This window comes from Stegodyphus dumicola, chromosome 5, assembly GCF_044657685.1.
Source record: "Stegodyphus dumicola isolate Sdum_Otavi_A_Nest chromosome 5, ASM4465768v1".
Lineage (NCBI taxonomy): Eukaryota > Metazoa > Arthropoda > Arachnida > Araneae > Eresidae > Stegodyphus > Stegodyphus dumicola.
Genome location: NC_140772.1, coordinates 103,319,188 through 103,343,695, shown reverse-complemented (window position 1 = coordinate 103,343,695; position 24,508 = coordinate 103,319,188). Strand labels below are relative to the sequence as shown.

Sequence of the window (24,508 nt, the reverse complement as noted above, 5' to 3'; positions counted from 1 at the left end):
CCAATGCTGCGATCAAGATGTTTGCATTTTGATGACATAGCAACTCGCTTCGTCAAGAAAGAATCAGATAAACTTGCACCTATAAGAGAGTTTTTTGAAGATTTTGTGAATAACTGCCAGAAATATTACACTGTCGGTGAGTTCAATGAAATTAATGAATTAACAATTAATGAAAAACTTGAAGCCTTATGAGGAAGATGTTCTTTCAAGCAGTATATTCCTGATAAACCTGAAAAATACTTCCTGAATAACCTGAATAATAATATAACGAATTCCTAATAAATTCTACACTAATGTAATATGTTCTTCTATTACTTTAAAAAATTTTATTTCATAAAGAATATTATAGAAATTGAAATTAAAATTTTAATTTTTATAGTTTGCATATTTTTTAAGTTTGATCAAAAAATTTTAGCATAAATGTAACACTTTTACTTGAGTAACAGTTTTTTTCTTCAAAAAACAGAAGGCGGGTCTTTTGGGCACAGAGTGCGCGCTCCCGCGTTAATGTTTCGCAGTGCTATTTATTTCATATTTTGTAAAACTTACACACTTTTTATTAACCTTAAAACCAAGAAAGATTAATAAAATAAAATTATTTTTTATTAACCTTTCTTGGAGAGGCTGGTCAGTGAGTTTTCCATTTATTATTTTCCTCCTTTCCCCCTCCCCTTCTGCCTTCTCTTACTTTCTCTCCTTACTTTAAAGAGTGTTACTGATATATGACTTTGGTTTTAATTTCTAATAAAGAAAAATCACGTATGCGTTTGCTCTGCATGGAGGCCCGAAAAGCTGAAACAGAGGGTAACTCTACGATTTGAAAGTGAGTAGCGGAAACATTTTTCAAAATAAAAAGCCTATTTATATTAATAATGCTGGAGTTCTTAATTTATTAATTTATTAGACATGTTCTACTGACAACAATCACAAATGCTTGTAAGATTCTATGAATACTTTCTAGCAAAATTTCACAAATTATTACAGATAAATGTAACACTCTTTGATAATACATTTTTTTAATCCTAAAAGGGAAATGTATTTAGAAATAAATATTACTTTATATTGGATTTATGACTTCGCTATTATACTAACTTTTTTAATTATCATTATTACTAATAGTTACATTAAAAATCAGTAAAAATATATTTATTGGTGCGCCTTGAAGAAAATTGGCATTTTCTGGTGGTACATGGATACCGAGTTTGTGCAATTCTTTAACTTGTCGTTTTGGCTTTATGTAGCGGCGATTTTTGGCCGCTATACAAAGACAGAAAACCAAGTCAAAAAATTGCACAAACTCAGTATCCATAAACACATCGACATATTTTCAATCGCCGCAACACAAAGACAAAATAACAAGTCAAAGAATTGCATAAACTCGCTATCCATGTACACATCGACATATTTTCACTTAAAAAAAAAATCAGAGAATTGCACAAACTTCGCATTGCACACTCCCTTGACTTTATCCACATCGACCTATTTTCACTTAAGAAAAAAATTGAAGAATTGCACATACACATCGCTCTATTTTCACTTAAGAAGTCAAAAGAGCAGCCAACAAAACATATATAATCTTAATAAACTACATTTTAAATCAAACAATCAAATAACATAAAAAAAAAGGAAATTCGTCTTAGCACTACACAAAAGAAATATCCACTTACCTTATTTAGAAATTTCCCTTTATTCAGTCAAACAAAATTCCTTAACAGCATCCAAAAACTTCCTAAAATTATCTGAACTTGAATCTGTATACTGGTGATGCCACATAAATTAACAAAAATAAGAGTAAAAAATATCCTCCATAGTGCCGGCATCCTCCGACATTCAACCATACGCATTTCCTTCCTACAAACAGGACACTTACAATGGCTACTAAGTAAACCTTCATTTACACACCAGTCAATTAATGCTCTTTTCTCCTTTCATTCCAAATCGTACAGAAACTTCAGTTTAATCTTACCACATTCAGCCATTCTACCATCTAAACCACAACATAAGCACTGTACTTCCTAACACACCACAAGCCCTAACAAATTTTTCCCATAATTCAAAACTTACCACTGTGTTATTGTTCAGGTTACCATAAATGAAACAACAACTTGGCGATAAATAAAGCAACAACTCCACGATAATACAAGGGGCACCCTTCAATCTACTCTAACCTAAAAATCCTTTTCAGCTAATAGTATTTAAATTAAGTTAAACTTACCCTATGCATAATTCCAAGACTATGATAATAAGCCACACCTTTTAAAAGCATAATAAGATAGGCTTTGATCTGAGATTCTGTCAAAGGATTTTCCGTATCACGTAAAAGAATTGATAAATCTGTAGGCATATATTCAAAAACCAGTACCACACCAGCTCCATATGAGAATACATCCAACAATTGCACAATCTGTAAAAAAAAAAAAAAAAAAAAAAAAATTAATTTTTAATTAAATAAATATTTCTAATAACAATATTTTGTATATTAAATTAATAATTACTTTATTATTCTTTTCATTATATATATATCAAAATAGTACATAGTATTTCAAGTACTACTGCTGTGAATGTAATTCTATGTATGATCTGGATGGAAAAACATCATTATCATATTTGTTATTAGGAGATAATATAATCAATATTTCTTTAGTAAATAAATTATTATTATTTTACTTTGCAGCTAATGCGCAAGTATTACAAAAACTTGTTTTCGAACTAAGTGAATTTAAGATCATACAACGTTATATATATATATAGTTGAATGCTGAATAGTCAGGCTTTTACTGTAGCATTTCACAAAATTCTTAGAACAATACTCCATTGGTTCTGTAAAGATTATGATTAAAAATAACTAAACAGTTTGCTACACCATGGAAAATCAGTACAAGAAACATTCTTTTGAAAAACATTAAAATTATACATTTAACTTTAGTCACATAGCTGTATCTGTATTTTGCTATTTTTTATAAAATATAAAAAACTTATTATTAATTTACCAAAATTCAAAAAGCCCAAGGTAAGTTAAACAAATTAGCTTGTGACATTTTACTAAAGACTTATAAAGACTTAAGCTTAATTTCTTGTTATTATAAAAGAATATATACAGAACTTGTAAATCAAATACAAAAGTGAAGGGCATTTTATTAAACATTTACAAAGCATTAAGCTTAATTTCTTGTTAATATATAAGGTATACATATAGAACTCAATCAAATATAAAAGTGAACGGCATTATTTTATGTGCATTCTTCCTATGTATAGTTTTTCAAAGAAAATTCACACCTTTTAAAAGGGCTGATAGACATTAGTTCTTGTTTCTACATAATATAAGTAGAAAATACTTTTCTGAAGTATTATCTACTTTTATACATTATACAACTATAAATTCCTTGCATTTTAAAATGAGAAGGAATTCTTGTTTTCACATAGAGTACAAATGATCTATCGTTTGAAGCATATTATGAATCCACAACATACAGTAAACCAGTGGTCTCAAACTCAAACTGCATGCAAGCTGAATGCATGATCCAAAAGCAGAAATGTAGCCTATATTTTTTTAACTGGTCAATTTTATTTGAAATAAAAACCATTTTTTTAATAAAACAATATTTTTCAACAAAATTAAATATAAAATTGTATTTACTGAATATTTATCAAAACATTAACAGTCACATTAAATAATTAATAATAAACAAAAAGTAAAAATTCCAATTAAAATTTATTTATTTTCTGCCTGAAATTTAAAGACTGACATTATAAGGAAATTTCCAAAGGTTATACTTTATAATTCTCTTACGCCGACAGCTAAATATTAAATTTTCAGACATTTTTTTCAAAAACCTCTTAACATGTTGAATATACCTCTTTTATTATTATTATTATTTATTAAATTCTGTTTCCACACATGTAGAAAAAAATTACTGTATTTGCATGTAAAAAATTATAAATTTCTTTATTTCTTGCTACAGCTTCACACTTTGTAGAGCTTCAATTCTTATGTTTGTAATCTTGGAGGAAAATTACTAGAAACTATTTTCATCACAAATTGGTAGAGATGTTAGCTGTCATGGGAAAGATAATTCACTCAAGTTTGTTTCAACTTCTCTGATTCAACAAAGTTTGAATCAGAAGATAATTTTGTAGCATAGTTTATTCATAACATAAATTTTTTTCACCGTGATCCACTTTAAACATTTATTTTGCTCAAACAAATTTAAACTTCTCAAAATTAAAATTATTCTCACATTACAGATTCAGCATGAATTTTATAGTAATTTTGTAAACATCTCTACTTTCTACTCAGTTCAGAATACAAATGCTAACAGCTATTTTTAGAATTTGGAAAGGAAGTCAACACAGGTTGCTAAAATGATTTCAATAAACTTTACAATAAAGCATGGAGTATGAATATTCTCATTCACATTCCATGTTGTTTATATACTCAAGACTAATTGAAGGCATTTCTGGACATCCTTCCACCTAAGTTAACATTTGACCTCAGACCATACATGATGAAGTTAAAATGCTGATGAATACTTACATCAAATCTTAATCATATACCATACACTTTACATAGGTACAATATATAAAAAAAATATTTACAAAATATATAAAAATGGATATTAATATTAAAGTCACAAATTCAGTTTTTTTTGGGGGGGGGGTATCTTAATTACTCATCCCATTCTGGTAACCACTGGTACAAGACTTGCAGTTTCCCAGTTATGTATTAACTTATCTTCTACCAAAATAGGAGCCTTTTTTAAGAAGATGATATGATTAGATACAGATATTTTTAATGACTACAAATGTTGAACTAAGTTTTATGTATGTGCAGTCTGAAGTGTAACCAGTTTCATTACTCAATCTTTGCCTGGCATTATCTTGATATTTTTCCCAAGGTGCCAATTGAACCTTTTCGTGTTGTCAAATTAAATTAAAAAAATATCACCAATATTTATTTAAGGTGATCTTTTATTCTCTGAATTTTGAATAAGTGCTCCTATATATATTCACTTTGAAATCTTTTCAAGTTGTCTTACAAAAATTGTCTACTCATGACCTTCTGTTTAAGTTATAGTCTGCAGCATCACAATCTGGAATTCCATATGTTTGGATTCCTTGCAAAAACATAGCAGCATGAAAAGGAACAAGTTCATCATTCTTGGTGACATAGGTCAACGAACAATAACTGATAACTGACTTGCAGTCACACAGCACTGTTGTCATTTCCTCATAAGTTAACGCTTAGAAGACATGTGACTGAAATACAGACCAGAGTTGCAGTCTCAAAGAGATGGCTGTGGCCGAAATTTCAGCCAGAGAAATTCTTGCACCCCCCCCCCCACCATTCCACCCAAGATAATGGTCCGATGACCTTTGCACCTCACACCATGGAGTTTCGTGAATTCCCTTTCATTTTCCCTCAACAGTGGAATGTTAGCTCAAAGCAAAAATTTTCAATTGGGTTTCGCATGATTAACTTGAAACTCAAACTTAAACTGTCTCTAAAATGCTACACAAGTAACCTAACCAAACTGATATGTATATGTGTAAAGTACATATACAGTCAAAAGTCTTTAATCCAGACTCATCGGGACTTTGGCGATTCCGGATTATAGATCATCAGTTTAAATTTGGTAAGATGGCACGCAGAAATTATAAAATTAAAAATATGAAACCGTAATTTATAAAATAATGAGCAATTATGATCTAAAGGGTATCAAAATTTACAAAAAAAGAAGCTTAATAGTTATTTGTTTACTTTATTAAACATTTCTTTCAACACGCGCATGCGTAAAGCATACATTACGCATAGCCGAAATTAGAAAATTGCAACCAGAAAACTATTTGATTTGTATTCGTGATATTTATAATGACGAGGAATTCGATTTAAATCATATCAAAGATGGAGTACATCGAAATGAAATACTACATTTAGTAAGGAATTATAAGCCAAATAAAATAAAAACATCTGCCCTGAAGATAACGATAGTGCTGACAGATCAACTTCCAGTTCATTGTGCGCCGCAACGTCCCCCCCCCTGCACAGAGCAGCGTGAAATTAATAAACAGATTTCAGAACGGTTAGATAAACAAAGGATATGCCTTTATCAATTTTTTCGTAGCAATTCCTTTTTTTTTTTTGTTTGATGGACATCGAAACAAACTTTCGTTTTGTAGAGCCTTTGGGAGCTCCAGCATCGGAAATTCTATTTGACACAATCGAAAGTTCAAGCTTACTTTTATAAAATTGCTCTTACAGTCTGCAAAAAATAATAAGCCAGATCCAATTTGAAAATTAAGAAACAACGCTATCATCAACATTAACTGAAATAGATAATTAGATAATTTTAGCTTAAACCATCCGTTATACATTAAACGCGCACGCGAAAACGTATTCTGCGCTTGTGCACACGCATATGCGCAGTTGTAAAGGTCTTGCGCGCACGCGTAAATGCCTATGTGCATGCGTCAACGCTTCGCATGCGCAGAAAGATTTTAGCTTTGAGGTCCGGATTATACAGTGGATGGACAAAAATATGGAAACACCGTGTGAAATGCATGTTTGAAAAGAAAAATTGATTTTAATGAAATATGTACGTGGCGATGGCGTTTTTGACTACTGACGCCACCTATACAACTTCATAAATGTGCTAAACAGTTCAGTTGTTGTCGGAGTACTGTTATGTGAGATTGTCATTGCATTATGTCAAAGTTAACAGACTTCGAAAGTGGGCAAATTGTTGGAGCACGTATGGTAGGTGCTTACGTAAGCAAAGTAGCCGAGGTGTTTAGTGTTTCAAGAGGTACTGTATAGAAGATTTATTCCGCATATTTGAAAAGCGGAAAAACATCATCTGCTAAATCACAGCGCGGATGAAAGTGTGTCCTGAGTGATCTTGACAGACGATCATTAAGGGCAATTGTGACGAAAAATAAGAAGACCACAGCTGAAAAAGTTACTGCTGAAATGAATGTTGTGTTACCGAACGCTATGAGTACCAAAACAATTAGAAGGGAGCTTCATAAACAGGGAATTGCTGGCCGTGCTGCAATTGAGAAGCCACTCATCAGTGATGCTAATGCCCATAACAGGAAAAGGTGGTGTTTAAGTCATAAAGCCTGGACTATAGAGCAGTGGAAGCGAGTAATATGGTCTGAAGAGTCTTCTTTCACGTTGTTTCCCACTTCTGGCCGAGTTTACGCCTGGAGAACGCCATCTCAAGCCTATAATACAGACTGCTTGTTGCCAAGTGTGAAACATGGCGAGGGTTCTGTTATGGTTTAGGCAGCCATATCATGGTTCTCTGCTAGCCCCATGATAACTGTGTCAGGGCACATCAGGGCACATGACTGCCAAGACTTATGTGAACATTTTGGCCGATCAAGTTCATCCCATGGTACAAACTTTGTTCCCCGATGGTGATGGTGTCTTCCAAGACGACAAAGCCCCTGTTCACAAAGCTCACATTGTCCAGGACTGGTTTTCTGAGCATGAGGATCAGTTGTTTCATCTTCCCTGGCCACCACAGTCACCAGACCTGAATATTATCGAACCTTTGTGGTCTACATTGGAATGGAAAGTGCGTTCTCATTATCCACCGCCAACATCGTTATCTGAACTTGCCACCATTTTGCAGGAAGAATGGTATAATATTCCCTTGGCAAACATACAGGAACTGTATTTATCCATTCCGAGAAGCCTGCAAGCTGTTTTGGATGCCAATGGGTTTCCTAAACTATATTAAGGAAAGAAACATGTTTTTTTAAAGGTGTTTCCATATTTTTGTCCAACCTCTGTAGATCATTCTGGATTATGGGTGTGCGAATTAACGACTTTTGACTGTACAAATGAGGTTGTGCAGCACAATGCAATCATTTGCGAGGTTGACACCTTGCCAACCAAAGATCTGTACTTGAGTGTTTGCCATCTGAGCTCGAATTAAGACGTGAACGCCTAGTTTTTGGTTTTATTCGTTTTGCGCACTCTCTGTGAGTTTATCACTAAACTGATTGTGCAACATTTGGTCTCATTCATTCGCTCTCCCAACACTGTTGTAAGTTCAGATTGTAATTCTAATACAGTACAAAGTCCGTAATCCGGACTCATCGGGACTTTGGCGATTCCGGATTAGGGTTTTTTCCGGATTATAGATCATCAATTTAAATCTGGTAAGACGGCATGCAGAAATTATACAATTAAAAATATGAAACAGTAATTTATGAAATACAGAGCAATTATGATCTAACGGGTGTCAAAATTTACCACAAAAAAAAAAAAAAAAAAAAAAAAAAAAAAAAAGCAAAGCTTAGTATTTATTTGTTTACTTTATTAAACATTTCTTTCAATGTAAGTTGTTTAACTTGCTTCGTTTTTTGTGCTAATACTTTCTCTTTAATTCTATAAACAGACATAATTCCTTGTTCAGTTACAAAGTTCCACTCAAGTCCTGTAATTCCTGTGTCGAAAATACCGACTAACTTGTGAATCAAAATTTTTTCGTTTTCGATAACCTCTCTGTCACTTTCTTCACTATCGGAAGTGGTATTTTCTGGATCTAGAACCATACTATAGATTTTGCCATCCGTTAATTGACTGATGATTGGGCATAATCTTTTTGACATAATCAAAAGTTCAAGCTTAATTTTTATAAAATTGTTCTAACAGTCAGCAAAAAATAATAAGCCAGATCCAATTAGAAGATTAAAGAACAGCACAATCTGCAACATTAACTGAAATGCCTTAGAATCAGTAAAGATAATTTTAGCTTAGCTTATACCATCCGTTATACATTAAACGCGCATGCCTAAAGCATACCAAAAAAAAGTTTGTGGCTTTGAGGTCCGGATTATAGATCATTCCAGATTACGGACTTTGTACTGTATTCTTATTTTCTGCCTCTCAGAGTGGAATGCAACCCTATGTTCTATGGTAATTATTGATCATCTGGATGAGTACTATCACCCTTCTTAATTTGTAAAAGTAATTTAGAATTGCCCTGTATATATCAATATATGTATGTGATACATACATTTGAAAATCACAGATTTAAATTCAAATGCTATATTAATTAATATTTTTTTCACATTAGGCAAAAAGGTTTTATTCAAAAATACGAAAGAAACAAAATGAGATAATACTCCAATTATTCTTGATTTTATGGTAAGAGACTAATTCGCCTTATAAAGTCAGGATCTATCCATGAGATCAGCAATAATTAATCTTATATATTTGCTTTTTATGTTTCTTTTATTTTCAATATTTGAGTTTTATTTAATAAATTTGATACATTTTCCACATTTTGCTTTCTATAATTTCAATATTTTCAATATTTGAGTTTTATTTAATAAATTTGATACATTTTCCACATTTTGCTTTCTATAATTTTACAGCATTTACTAAGATTTAAATTCTAAAATAATCCCTCATTAAATTATTACTTATGCGTTGTGTCCTGGGATATAATTAAAATGAAGACAGTCAAAAGTCTTTAATCCGGATATCCATAATCTGGAATGTTCTATAAACCGGACCTCAAAGCTACAAACTTTCTGCGCATGCATAAATGCATAATGCGTTTAAGCAGGCACATAATACCTTTACACATGCACATCATACATTTACACATGTGCGTTTAATGTATAAAAGACGGTCTAAGCTAAGCTAAAATTATCTATTTCAGTTAATGTTGCAGATTGCGTTGTTCCTTAATCTTCGAACTGGATCCGGCTTATTATTTTTTGCAGACTGTTAGAGCAATTTTATAAAAGTAAGCTGGAACTTTTGATTATGTCAAAAAGAATTTCCGATTCTGGAGCTGCCAAAGGATCTACAAAGCGAAAGCATGTTTCGATGTCCATCAAACAAAAAGTGGAATTGCTGAAAAAAAATGGATAAAGGCATATCCTTTGTTTCTCTAACCATTCCGAAATCTATTTATCAATTTCACATTGCTCTGCGGGGGACGGGGACGTCGTGGTGCGCAATGAACTGGAAGTTGATCTGTCAGCACTTTCCTTATCTTCAGGGCAGATGTTTTTATTTTATTCGGCTTATAATTCCTTACTAAATGTAGTATTTCATCTCGATGTACTCCGTCTTTGATATGATTTAAATCAAATTCCTTGTCTTTATAAATATCACGAATACACATCAAATAGTTTTCTGGTTGCAATTTTCTAATTTCGACTATGCGTAATGTATGCTCTACACATGCGCGTGTTGAAAGAAACGTTTAATAAAGTAAACAAATAAATATTAAGTTTTTTTTTGTAAATTTTGATCCCTTTAGATCGTAATTTCTCTTTATTTCATAAATTATGGTTTCATATTTTTAATTTTATAATTTCTACATGCCATCTTACCAGATTTAAATTGATGATCTATAATCCGGAAAAACCGATAATCCGAAATAATAAAGCTTTCATTTTTTTTACTTCAAGTACACACATACAACTAACATATGGCCAGTTTCACGCACAATGTCCTTAAGTCCCGACGAGTCCGGATTAAAAACTTTTGACTGTATTAATAATTAATATATAGATACCGTTACGAATTTGGTACACAGAAAGATGATTTTAGTGCAATTATATGTGAAATGGTTATATTTTTCTGTGCAATGCAAAAAATTTAAAGAGAGAAGCCATGCCAGAAAAGAATAAAGGAAACGTCCATTTAACATTGAGTAAATGGGCATCTTGGTACTTTAGGAAGATATCAACAAGCTGACAATGGTTTCGGCGACTTATTTTTGTTACCAAATTTGGTGAGAAATTGCCAAAAGTTGCCAAATTTGGAGAGATTTTGGTCCAGTCTCTATATAATAAGTATTGTAACTGAATGAATGTAATTGACCACTATATTAGCTGCAACCATAAATTAACCCTCCTATTGCTTTTCAGTAATTTGAAGAAGCAGAAAGTACTAGAAATATCTCGGCGGTCAGTTGAAAACAATATAAGGCTGATGATAAAGAATCTGCAGTCAGTTGCTTAGTTATTGTTGTTGTGAATAGTTAGTTCAGCATGAGATCAGAGATATTTCTGGGTTTCTTTTTCTCTTTAGATGTGCTTTGCATTGCATTGTGTTTAACGTTCTCAGTAGCTAGATGTACTACTGATTGTACACTGTGATTCTGTGAGCACCTGTACAAGTATTTTTGTGAGAAATTCCAGAATTTAGAAGGGTTTCTATTAATAAAATAAATTTTATTTGCATTCAATCTATTATAAACATGTACACACGCAACAATACATATGTATCCTTTCACTTCAATTTCTTTCTTATAAATAGTTGCACCCATATTGATAACAGTCAGGTCACACTGAATATCACCTAATAGCATATCAGTAAAGTCAATATATACTGGTGGTTCTTGAAGGTTTTACTCTCTCCTGCAGCTAAATAAAGCTTTCGTTTTTTTACTTCAAGTACACACATACAACTAACATATGGCCAGTTTCACGCAGAATGTCCTTAATGAATGCTCACCAGGAACCAAGTAATAAAATCCTCTGGCAGTTCAGTCCGGGATTCGAGTCCCAGCAAACAGGCTGACTGCATGAGTACTTTCTCGGTTCTTCCCATGTGTAACGTGGCTACGAGCGGGTTCCCCTTAAAGCATCCTCCACAAAACGTCCCTCCCTTTCCAAGTAGCCCCTAATGGTGGAGAATGTAATAAATAATAAATATAGTCTTTCATGATGTTATTTGTCCATATACTCAAACGGTGCTAGTATAATTTAATAAAATCATACAATCTAATTCACCTACACTATCTAATTTTATCTATATTATCTAATTTATCTTATTTCATATTTTACCTAGAGCCCGATCTACTTTTCGGCATAAGCCTTTTATTATTATTATTTTAAATTAAGAATGAAATTGTATTATTATTATTTTAAATTAAGAATGAAATTGTATTATTATTATTTTAAATTAAGAATGAAATTGTATTATTATTATTTTAAATTAAGAATAAAGTTGCATTATTATTATTTTAAATTAAGAATGAAATTGTATTATTATTATTTTAAATTAAGAATGAAGTTGTATTATTATTATTTTAAATTAAGAATGAAGTTGTATTATTATTATTTTAAATTAAGAATGAAATTGTCATCACTGTGGTCAAGTAATAATGAGAAATATTATTTTAATAACATATTTAATCTCAGTATTTCTCATATTCCTGTGCATAATGAAAATACAAGCTAAATTTCTGTAGAAGTGACCTGCATAACAGCATCTATACTCTGACAGGATACTTATACGTTTATGACAATTCCAATATTTATAGGCATATATAAATAAAAGTCAAAATATTTTTATTATAACCAAGGCACAGAGGACGTATCTACAGAAGGGAGAAGGGGATACTTTGGAGAACCTTTTAAGGGAAATTGGTTGGTATTCATGCTACACATGATGCCACATGCAGCCAGCTAGTTCACTGAAATGAGACCTGAACCTAGCTAACAGTGTTCATCGATTTTTACCACTCAATCTCTGGTGAATCCATATAACTAAATAAAGAAACTTTATGACACTAGTATTAATATCACCAGTTTTTTAGTGTCATTAAAATGTATTTTTTCTTTATATTTCCCATCTTTATTTATTTTTTTATTTAATATTGCTGTTTGAAACATGCAAAATGCAGTGCAATGAAAATAGAATAATTAAATACTTTTTTTATGATAAAGAAGAACATTTATACAGTCAAAAGTCGTTAATCCGGACTCGTCGGGACTTCGGCGATTCCGGATTATCGATTTTTTCGGATTATAGATCATCAGTTTAAATCTGGTAAGATGGCATGCAGAAATTATAAAATTAAAAATATGAAACCGTAATTTATGAAATAAAGAACAATTATGATCTAAAGGGTATCAAAATTTACAAAAAAAAAAAAGCTTAATATTTATTTGTTTACTTTATTAAACATTTCTTTCAATGTAAGTTGTTTAAGTTGCTTCGTTTTTTATGTGATAATACATTCTCTTTAATTCTTTAAACAGACATAATTTCTTGTTCAGTTACAAAGTTCCACTGTTCAAGTCCTATAATTCATGTGTCGAGAATACCGACTAATTTGTCAATTGAAATTTTTTCGTTTTAAATAACCTCTGTCACTTTCTTCGCCATCGGAAGCGAATTATAATGCCGAGGAAATTGATTTAAATCATATCAAAGATGGAGTACATCGAGATGAAATACTACATTTAATAAGGAATTATAAGCCAAATAAAATAAAAACATCTGCCCTGAAGATAAGGATAGTGCTGACAGATCAACTTCCAATTCATTGCGCAGTGCCGCGGCGTTAAAGATAAACAAAGGATATGCCTTTATCCATTTTTTGTAGCAATTCCACTTTTTGTTTAATGAACTTTGAAACATACTTTCGCTTTGTAGATCATTTACATACTAATAAATATATACAGTAAAAAGTCGCTAATTCGGACATCCATAATCCGGACCTCAAAGCTAAAAACTTTCTGCGCATGCGCCGCGTTAGCACATGCGCACAGGCGTTTTACGCGTGTGCGTAAGACCTTGACTACTGCGCATATGCGTGTGCGCAAGTGCAGAATACGTTTTCGCCTGCACGTTTAATGTATAACGGACGGTGTAAGCTAAAATTATCTAATTATCTATTTCACTTAATGTTAATCATTGCGTTGTTTCTTAATCTTCGAATTGGATCCCGCTTATTATTTTTTGCAGACTGTAAGAGCAATTTTATAAAAGTAAACTTGAACTTTCGATTATGTCAAATAGAATTTCCGATGCTGGAACTTCTAAAGGATCTACAAAACGAAAGTATGTTTCGATGTCCAACAAACAAAAAGTGGAATTGCTGCAAAAAATGGATACAGACATGAAGAATGTGACAGAGAGGTTAGTGAAAACGAAAAAAATTCGATTGACAAGTTAGTCGGTATTCTCGGCACAGCAATTAACGGGACTTGAACAGCGGAACTAAGTAACTGAACAAGAAATTATATCTGTTTATAGAATTAAAGAGAAAGTATTATCACATAAAATGAAGCAACTTAAACAACTTACATTGAAAGAAATGTTTAATAAAGTAAACAAATAAATATTAAGCTTTTTTTTTTATAAATTTTGATACCCTTTAGATCATAATTGTTCTTTATTTCATAAATTACGATTTCATATTTTTAATTTTAGAATTTCTGCATGCCATCTTACGAGATTTAAACTGATGATCTATAATCCGGAAAAATCGATAATCCGGAATCGCCGAAGTCCCGACGAGTCCGGATTAACGACTTTTGACTGTATCAGAAATTCTATTTGACATAATCAAAAGTTCAAGTTTACTTTTATAAAATTGCTCTAACAGTCTGCAAAAAATTTTAAGCCGGATCCAATTCGAAGATTAAGGAACAATGCATTCTGCAACATTAACTGAAATAGATAATTAAATAATTTTAGCTTAGCGTATACCGTCTGTTATACATTAAACGCGCACTCGTAAATGTATTTTGTGCACGCGCACAAGCATATTCTCAGCCGTAAAGGCCTTACGCGCATGCGTCGAAAGTTTGAAGCTTTGAGGTCCAGATTATAGATCATTCCGGATTATGGGTGTCCGAATTAACGACTTTCGACTGTACACAAAAAACATACTAAAGGCGGGGAAGCTTTTATCACAAAAGTGCAAGAAGGAAATATGAACAGTAATGCAGTTGAAAGGTGAAATACTTACAACTGAATGGGGGGAATCAATAAATACAAAAATTAATAAATAAATAAAAATAAACTCAAATAACAGTACTAATGTAAAAGGGAAAAGAAGCTAATATCACAAAAATATAAGAGGATTCATTTAATATATAAATATAAGGACGTGGAAATGCATTCACATTGCCTGTCCTTCTAAGTAACTTTCCAGTCTTTGCAAGGTTAAGGAAAGGTACTGTTCTGTTATCAGAACTGGATTCAGGTATCGCCAAGCTGGCGATTTGGTGAAAAATTCAAAGTATAAAAATAATCGCCAAAATATTTACAATACCATTGAGGTGCAGAAAAATCCAAGAGAAAAAATAATATAACAGATATTCTACAAATTGCAGATTTTTAATTTAAATTACAAAGATATCAAAAAGAAAAAAAAACACCCTTTGGTTGGTGAATTAATATTAATATGCAGACGTGAAACTGCAGATATCATTTAAAATTTCTGAAAACATATGTGTGTTAGGATGCTTTTACCGCCGCAACAATTCAATAGAATAGAAAACTAATTGGTTACTATCAGTGTCGCATTGACTTTTGTTTTGTTTCCTGTTACGGTGTTCCGTCATGGCACTGCCTCGTAACCCTTCAATAGTCTGCATGTGACAACCAGTATCGGGATCGATAAAATTATATTTATGGTTAACGGAGGAATGTTCAAACCCAGCCTCTTTTAGTTTTTCAGTGTGATTCGCTTTTTCCAAGTCTGAATATATTATAGTACCATGAATTCTGCAATAACTTTAAGCAATATTCTGGCACAGCAGTAAGCATAACAACTAAAAAACTTTTTTCTGGCAAATCCCGCTGCATATCCACCGGGGCAGAAGGATTTTACCAACATTGTTTGCTTGACATGAAAACAAACTTTTGCCAAATTCGACAGTATTACCAGTGTTACCTATTTTAACTGACAGTCTAGACATTAATTAATGCATGGCCACAGAATTCCTACTTATAGACGTTCCAATGAACAAAAATGCAATGGTTCATATCAAGCTGATACTGACCAAATTCGAGGGAAGTTAATGCTAATCACTATGCATAAATGAAATGAACTGCCATTAAGAAATTGATTCTAGATTCTTCAAACCAACTTTGAGAGCATAATCCCCCTCCTTTTTTTTTCTTGGCACGTCATATCTCCATATCTCTATGTCGGTAGTTCCTTCAAATTGAAATAGAGCTTTGTTTTATGGTTTTTCAGACTCTTTCCCCCCCCAGAGTAAATTGTTTCTCTTCCTGAAGAAATTGTATGGCAGATGTTAAATAAGTCCCAAATTTTCATATAAATGGTAAATACAACAATAATAAAAACAGAAGTGACCGTTACATCTTGAGAACTTGTATTCTCATTGCCAATTTTGAAACGGCATACTTAAAAAAAAAAAAAAAAAAAAAAAAAAAAGAGAAAAACATTGCAACAACTTTAAAAGTAAACACTAGCGACTTTATGTGAATCAAACTCTTTAACAAAACATTTGACGATGACTCCGGTCCCGATAATAAAACAGTACCTAAGGAAGCCATGACATAATAGTTTTCTCAATACATTTTTAATATTCCTATAAATCTCTCCCACCAAGAGACAGTATTTGGACTAAATTTCTATTCTATTTGGTGAATAAATGTATCAGAAGTCACATGATCCCAATTTAAAATTCGAAACATTTGAAGCTTTAACAAAGTTTGCGTCATTATCACAATAGCTGATCTTGCTTCTCCCTTTTTAGAAATAATAAAAGACCCTACCTAGAACTAATAAAAAGCGTGAGTGAAGTTACAAACTCTTTTTGCACTTAGTTTTATGTTTACTTAAATTATGTAACACGGAATACTTTTTCCATCCCTGAATCAGCCATATCAGTTACGATTAAATATTCATACAATATACACAGATCTCAAAATTCATTATTTTTCCCAAGATTAAAACCAGATTAATTTATTTACAAGTAATGTTTGCAAAATGTGCATAAAAGGCACTATTTTAGTTTTAAGTGCAGTGTTTACAAGCTTTCAAAATATGTGTACAAGATAAGTTATGCTTCAGAGAAGCAAAATTCAACAATTTATTTTCTCAGTTCAATTATAGCTAAGGACATGCAATTAGTACGATCAGAGTCTACTTAGCTGTTTTAAGCAAAATGGCAAAAATCTTTATAAATCTTATAGCACTTTCTTTCACTTGATGCATAAAGATCGTTTGCGCTAAAACAAAGCGCATTTACCTGTGCTACTACATTATTTCATGTAGATCTGTAAAAACGTAATTATACAAAAACATATAATTTCAGAGAGTAAAAGATTATATTTACTAAATAAATAGATATTAATAAACCATGCTAACTAAAACAAACTATAATAAATGTTACAAGCATAATTTTAAGCTTTCAGTCACCAAAGTATCCGTGAAAAAAAATTCTATACTGTAACTGTGCTAACTGAAAAAGTTAACATAAAAAATTGCCAAAATATTTCGATTTAAAAACTGCTTTTCCACTAACAGAACATAAAAGTGCATTTCACATTGTTTGCTGTGAGGTTTTAATCCATAACAATTTAAATTTTGCTTCATACTCACATTTTCATTGGCCAGCTGCTGCAGAGCTTTTATTTCTCTAATAAAATAAAAGTAAATATTAAAAATTTAATAAATTACATTTCAGCAAAAATTTTTTGAAGGAAAAGTGCATCTTCACTCCCCTTTTAGTTACAAAATTAGTGCAAAATAAAGTCATAAGCAAATTTAAATTATAAACTTATTTCAATCCACATGAAGAAAAATCAAGTATTTTAATAAATTAGAAATTTTAATACTATGTGCTACTAAAAATAGCACATTTATTTTAAATTTCAAATTAACAACATCTAATATTTAAAAGTTTAACAAATGTAAAATTAATTTTTTCAGAAGTTTTTCAGTTCATGTCTCAAGAAAAAATACCATATGTAAACTTAAAGCATGTAAATTTCAAAGCAAATTGGATTCAAAGCAAGGCAATTTCTCAACAATATTAATAATTGCATCTTTGTAAAGGGGTTAAACATAAAATCAAAACATTCCAAAATAAAAATGATCATAGAAGTACAAACTCGAAAATTAAAAATGCAAAAAGGGAAAATATATAGTACAGGATAATAAAAAGACATTTTATTATTTACTTGTTATTAAGGTTGAAAGCATAACTAAATGCATCAAATGCTCTAAATTATAAGTTAAACAAATGAATAAATGAAAATTTAAAAAAAAAAAAAAATTATATTATTTTGGTCCTAGAACACGTGTTCAAAGATATTACAAAAAGATCGAAGATGTTGCAAAAATCTAATAGCATACAAAAAACGTGAAGTCATTTTCCTAGGTTTCCTTATGAGCATACTTTATACGTTTTCAGGAATAAAAGATAACCTTCAGCATATAAACAAACAATTTTAAAGATTTAGGCTTAAAATTGAATAGTTTCAAAATGTCCACATATACAGGGTGTTTATAAAGTCCTGAACCCATTTTGATGTTTAATAACTCATAAAATAATGAAGATATAAACAAACTTATGGTATTTATTGATGGAATAACTTATATATTTTCCTTTTCAGGTTTGAATATCTTTACTTTGTAAGTATCGTCTGCGCATGTGGTTAATTTCAGATAATTTCATTTTCCAGTTTACATATCTGTACTTTTCTATATATCGTCTGCTTATTAATTGCATTTTTCTCTCTTTTGTTTTTGGCATCTTTATGGCATTGTTAATCACCGTAATGTGCACATATGGGAATCTGAAAACCCCCATGAATACCGTGAGGCACAAAGGGATTCCCCAAAGGTTAATGCGTGGTGTGGACTAATGCAGAAAAGCATTTTTACAGAAATGACGGTCTCATCAGTTGTATACTTAGACATGGTAGTAAACTTCGTACAGTCAAAAGTCATTAATCCGGACTCGTCGGGACTTCGGCGATTCCGGGTTATCGATTTTTCCGGATTATAGATCATCAGTTTAAATCTCGTAAGATGGCATGCAGAAATTATAAAATTAAAAATATGAAACCGTAATTTATGAAATAAAGAACAATTATGATCTAAAGGGTATCAAAATTTGCAAAAACAAAAAGCTTAATATTTATTTGTTTACTTTATTAAACATTTCTTTCAATGTAAGTTGTTTAAGTTTTGCTTCGTTTCATGTGATAATACTTTCTCTTTAATTCTATTAAACAGACATAATTTCTTGTTCAGTTACAAAGTTCCGCTGTTCAAGTCCTATAATTGCTGTGTCGAGAACACCGACTAATCTGTCAATCGAAATTTTTTCGTTTTCAATAACCTCTGTTACTTTCTTCGCTATCGAAAGCGAATTATAATGATGAGGAACTTGTTTTAAATCATATCAAAGACGGAGCATATCGAGATAAAATACTACATTTGGTAAGGAATTATAAGCCAAATAAAATAAAAACATCTGCGCTGAAGATAAGGATAGTGCTGACAGATCAACTTTTAATTCATTACGCGCCCGCCGCGGCGATTCCCCCGCGCAGCAGCGTGAAATTGATAAACAGATTTCGGATTTCAAAACATACTTTCGCTTTAGATCCTTTACATATTAACAAATATATATCAGAAATTCTATTTGATATAATTGAAAGTTTAAGCTTACTTTTATAAAATTGCTCTTACAGTCTGCAAAAAATAATAAGCCGGATCCAAATCGAAAATTAAGGAACAACGCAATCATCAACATTAACTGAAATAGATAATTAGATAATTTTAGCTTATACATCCATTATACATAAAACGCGCACGCGAAAACGTGTTCTGCACTTGCACGTCCGGATTATAGATCATTCCGAATTATGGGTGTCCGAATTAACGACTTTTTGACTGTATTTCCACAACTAGAAGAGCTTCAGCCACATGTCTTTTTGCAACAAGATGGTGTACCACCTCATTGGGGTACCATCGTTCGTACTTCTTTGAATGACCATTTTACAGGAAGATGGATTGTGCAAGGAGGTCTGATTCCGTGGCCACCCAGATCACCTGATATAACGCCGCTGGACTTTTTCCTTTGGGGATTTGTAAAGAAAAACATTTACAGGAGAAGAGTGTCAAACATTAATAACCTAAAAGCCAGAATTACAACCACAATAGCCTCTGTGGATGCCGACATGCTTGCCGGTACCTGGCGTGAAATTCAATACCGACATGATATCCCCCGTGCGACGAAGGGGGCACACGTGGAAGTTCATTGACAAGGGTCATGAAACCTTTTGAGTCTACCTAACCATTTATGTTATCAATTTTAATCTATCTTTATTATTTGAGTTATTGAACATCAAAATGGGTCGGTAATTTTATAAACACCCTGTATTTACTCAAATTCTACTCTCAATTCTATCAAGTTTTATTTTCTGTGATCAGAGGGAAAGCATAATCTTCCCCTCAGGGAATGCCAGATTTCATGAGTATATGGGAGATGATTAAGAATAGTTACATATGTGTTTGCAATAAGCTACCTGGCAACAGCTGCATTATATGAAGAAAACCTTTCTTCTTCTTAAATGTAAAGCCATCACATTCATAACAGTAGCCATCGGTTACCTAAATTCAAACTTGTTTTCATGAGGGAAAAAAAAAATATTTTCATGATAACGAGATGTGTTAACCACCACTGTTACTAATTTCTATCTAGCAACATTACTGTAGTTAATAGAAAAAAATTCATACATTACATACACAAATTATTCTTTCCAGAACTGAAACATTTCTTCTGCTTTGCTTATTTATTTATTGGCTAAGAGAAAATACACATTTATACACTGTAGATGTTACACTTATCATCCGTATTATTATTTTTACTGATTATTGCTTGATATTTCTCTTTCTTTGCAATGTGAGCAATGAATTTATCCACCATTACACCAGCAAAAAAAAAAAAAAAAAAAAAAAGAATTATACAATCAAAAGTCGTTAATCCGGACTCGTCGGAACTTCGGCGATTCCGGATTATAGATCATCAGTTTAAATCTCGTAAGATGGCATGCAGAAATTATAAAATTAAAAGTATGAAACCGTAATTTATGAAATAAAGAACAATTATGATCTAAAGGGTATCAAAATTTGCAAAAAGAAAAAGCTTAATATTTATTTGTTTACTTTATTAAACATTTCTTTCAATGTACGTTGTTTAAGTTTTGCTTCATTTCATGTGATAATACTTTCTCTTTAATTCTATTAAACAGACATAATTTCTTGTTCAGTTACAAAGTTCCGCTGTTCAAGTCCTATAATTGCTGTGTCGAGAATACTGACTAATTTGTCAATCGAAATTTTTTCGTTTTCAATAACCTCTGTCACTTTCTTCGCTATCGGAAGTGAATTATAATGACGAGGAACTTGTTTTAAATCATATCAAAGACGGAGCACATCGAGATGAAATACTACATTTGATAACGAATTACAAGCCAAATAAAATAAAAACATCTGCCCTGAAGATAAGGACAGTGCTGAGAGATCAACTTCCAATTTATTACGCGCACGCCGTGGCGTTCCCCCCGCTGAGCAGCGTGAAATTGATAAACAGATTTTGGATTTCAAAACATGCTTTCGCTTTAGATCCTTTACATATTAACAAATATATATCGGAAATTCTATTTGATATAATCGAAAGTTTAAACTTACTTTTATAAAATTGCTCTTACAGTCTGCAAAAAATAATAAGCCGGATCCAATTCGAAAATTAAGAAACAACGCAATCATCAACATTAACTGAAATAGTTAATTATTTAGCTTATACGTCCATTATACATAAAATGCGCACGCAAAAACGTATTGTGCACTTGCGCACACTCATATGCGCAGTTGTAAAAGGTCTTACGCGCACGCATAAACGCCTATGTGCATGTGTCAACGCGGCGCATGCGCAGAAAGTTTTTAGATTTGAGGTCCGGATTTTAGATCATTCCGAATTAACGACATTTGACTGTACTAAAAAATGCAATTTTAAATCCCTTTTTCTGTGCTTTCTAATTATTCGCATCCCCATACAGATTTGCTAATCCATAAGGGTCACTTAGGGAAACGGCAAGTAACATTTGTTTGGCTATCTTTGTGGCTGACAGGTACTTTTGAGTTCATAAAAAATATAAAATGAAGCATTATAAATGAAAGGTTAGAGTAGAGAGAAGGGTACCTTTTGTATTATCACAAAGTTGTTGTTTCATTTATGGTAGCCCGAGTAGTTGAATGTTATGGAAACCCTATTATGACATAATCGGTTGCAAGATTGCGGTCAATTCGTAAGGGCTTGTGTGTGTTTTGGTTAGGAAGTATATTCCTTGTCTTGTGGTTCAGATGGTAAAATGGCTGAATGTGGCAAGATTAATTTGAAGTTTCTGTATGATTTGGAAAGTAAGGAGAAAAGAGTTGTACTTGACTGGTGTGTAAATGAAGTGTCCTGTTTGTAGGAAGGAAATAGGTATGGTTGAACGTCGGATGATATAGGCACTATGGAGGATATTTTTGTGAATTTATGTGCCAACGCTAGTACATATTCCAGTTCAGATAATTTTAGGAAGTTTTTGAATGCTGTTAAGGAATTTTGTTTGACTGAAGACATGTTAATTCGTAAATAAGGTAAGTGGGTATTTCCTTTACGTAGTGCAAAGATGAATTTTCTTTTTTACCTTATTTCATTGTTTGATTTAACATGTAGTTTATTGATATTATAAATTTTTCTGTTGGCTACTCCTTTGACTTTTTAAGTGAATATAGTTCGATGTGTACATGGTCAAATTCAAGGGAGTGTGCACTGCACAGCTTGTAGCGGTATTGGTTGTTCGTGAAATCTGGAAGCCCGCTGAGCTTTTTTGTAATAGTAACCTTTTCGTATGCACCCGGGTTTTGGGTTCGTAGCTCATATATTAATTTACTTGGTAAAATTCAGGTCTTAATACTGATAGTTAGATCTTTTAATCTCTTAAACTAAATATAAAACACGTAAATACTTATATATTCAAAGACGTGTGGTATAAGCATGTATGGATTATGTATTATTGCATGTCTACTGGAAAATATGCCAAAAGCAGTCATTATCCCAATGTTGAAAGTAGGATGCTGAAAATCAACACGTACTTCTTTCCTCTTTGCATATGTTACAGAACAATGAAAGAAAAATTTTAAAAACTGCTTTTGTTTTGTTATTTATATCATATTAATAATATTATTTAACTTTTGATATTAAGTAATACATATCAAATGAAAATAAAAATAATATGATATATTTAACCGGAGAAGTTATGAAATTAAGTACTGGGTGAATAAAGCTCAAAATACAAACCGTAGAGTCATGCAGGATACTCCACTCTCGATATTTTTTAATGGTATCTTTTTCAAAGCAGCAATGGAACCCGATGCTTTGTGTTTAGCTTTTAAAACTATGCCATGAGCTCCTTCTCCTATTCTACCAATAACAGAATAATTTTCCATATTTCTAATAAAAGAGAAAGATTTTTATAAAATTTTTTGCTTGTTGCTACATATAACAATGTAAGTATATATTTTCGCAAAATATTTTAAAAACAAAACTGACTGATCCTTTTCATGTTATAATACCAAATCAAAATACTTCATTTATATATATGCACACACAAACATCTTCAAAAAAAATCTATGCCCAATTTGTTAAATTTCTAGGAAAATTTATTATTTTATTGTAGAGAATTTTTCTAATCCTACATGTAAGATTTTAAAAATTTTATCAGAAATGAATTATTCTCTTAAACTTGAAAAGGCATACTTTTTATTTTAATGCATGCACTGATGTTACTGTAACAAATGTAAGACATTTATCTCTTATGCAGTTGAAAATATAAATCTGAAAGGAATGGAATCTTTTCTCTGATCGCATTAATACTTTAAAAAAAATTTTGAGTTTGACAAGCTTAAACATAGGCCTCTTTCTTATCAACAGAGGCAAATAATACTGAAATAGTAGTTAATTAGAAATGCATAAAATTCAAAATAATACATTACATTTTGTAAGAACTTTTGATTTTGAAACTGCAACTTATTAACAAGTTGCAAAGACGCAAAAGTTTTACAGTTTTAGATTTCTGAAAATTTACTAAAAATGGCAAGTGATTATTCAATAACGATTTTGAAAATGTTTAATGTTCTAGAAATAAACAATCATAAATTTGGGTAAAATTAGAAGAAACTGCTAGAACTAGTAACTATAAGAAGATATTTCAAGTTCGCATATTTCATTCCCGCCAATAACCTAACATATGGTTACTACATGATTATCATAATTTTAAATTCATTCCTGCACTAAACTCATACATTCAGGTACAAGACAAAATTACCACAAAAGCCAGCTTCCACTAGAGCTGGAGCAAACCGCATGTATTCGTTACTGAGTAACGGGTACATCGTTTGACTCGAAGTACCGATTCGGTACTCACAAATTCATTTCGTTACTCGCATCTGTTCGTTACTCGCATCTGTCGTACGATGCGGTTTGTTCGAGTACGAATGATGCGGTTGCTATACGAATACGAATGATGCGGTTTTTATGCGAATACGAATGATGCGGTTTCTATGCGAATACGAATGATGTCGTTGCGTCACAATGCGCTCATATTTTTCATAGATAATTTTGAATTTTTTTGGGCATCGGGCAAGTTCTTGTTTACATTATGTGTTTTAGTTGAAATACTATTTAGTTGTTGATA

The 24,508-nt window shown here is 31.7% G+C and overlaps 1 protein-coding gene across 4 annotated transcripts in view; it reads right to left on the bottom strand.

Annotated features, from left to right (window-relative positions):
* The window catches only part of LOC118197829 (cyclin-dependent kinase 20-like), an 82,089-nt gene extending 57,806 nt beyond the window's left edge, over positions 1-24,283 (bottom strand). For 3 of the 4 annotated variants that reach the window (XM_085816926.1, XM_085816928.1, XM_085816929.1), the window contains exons 1-4: positions 23,808-24,133; positions 23,113-23,265; positions 17,352-17,388; positions 2,216-2,404 (exon numbers count right to left, since the gene is read on the bottom strand). In XM_085816926.1, coding sequence (XP_085673052.1) covers positions 2,216-2,404; positions 17,352-17,388; positions 23,113-23,261 — 375 coding nt within the window. In that variant the 5' untranslated portion in view covers positions 23,262-23,265; positions 23,808-24,133. The other variant, XM_085816927.1, reaches the window with a different exon arrangement.
* Between the last annotated feature and the right edge of the window lie 225 nt (positions 24,284-24,508).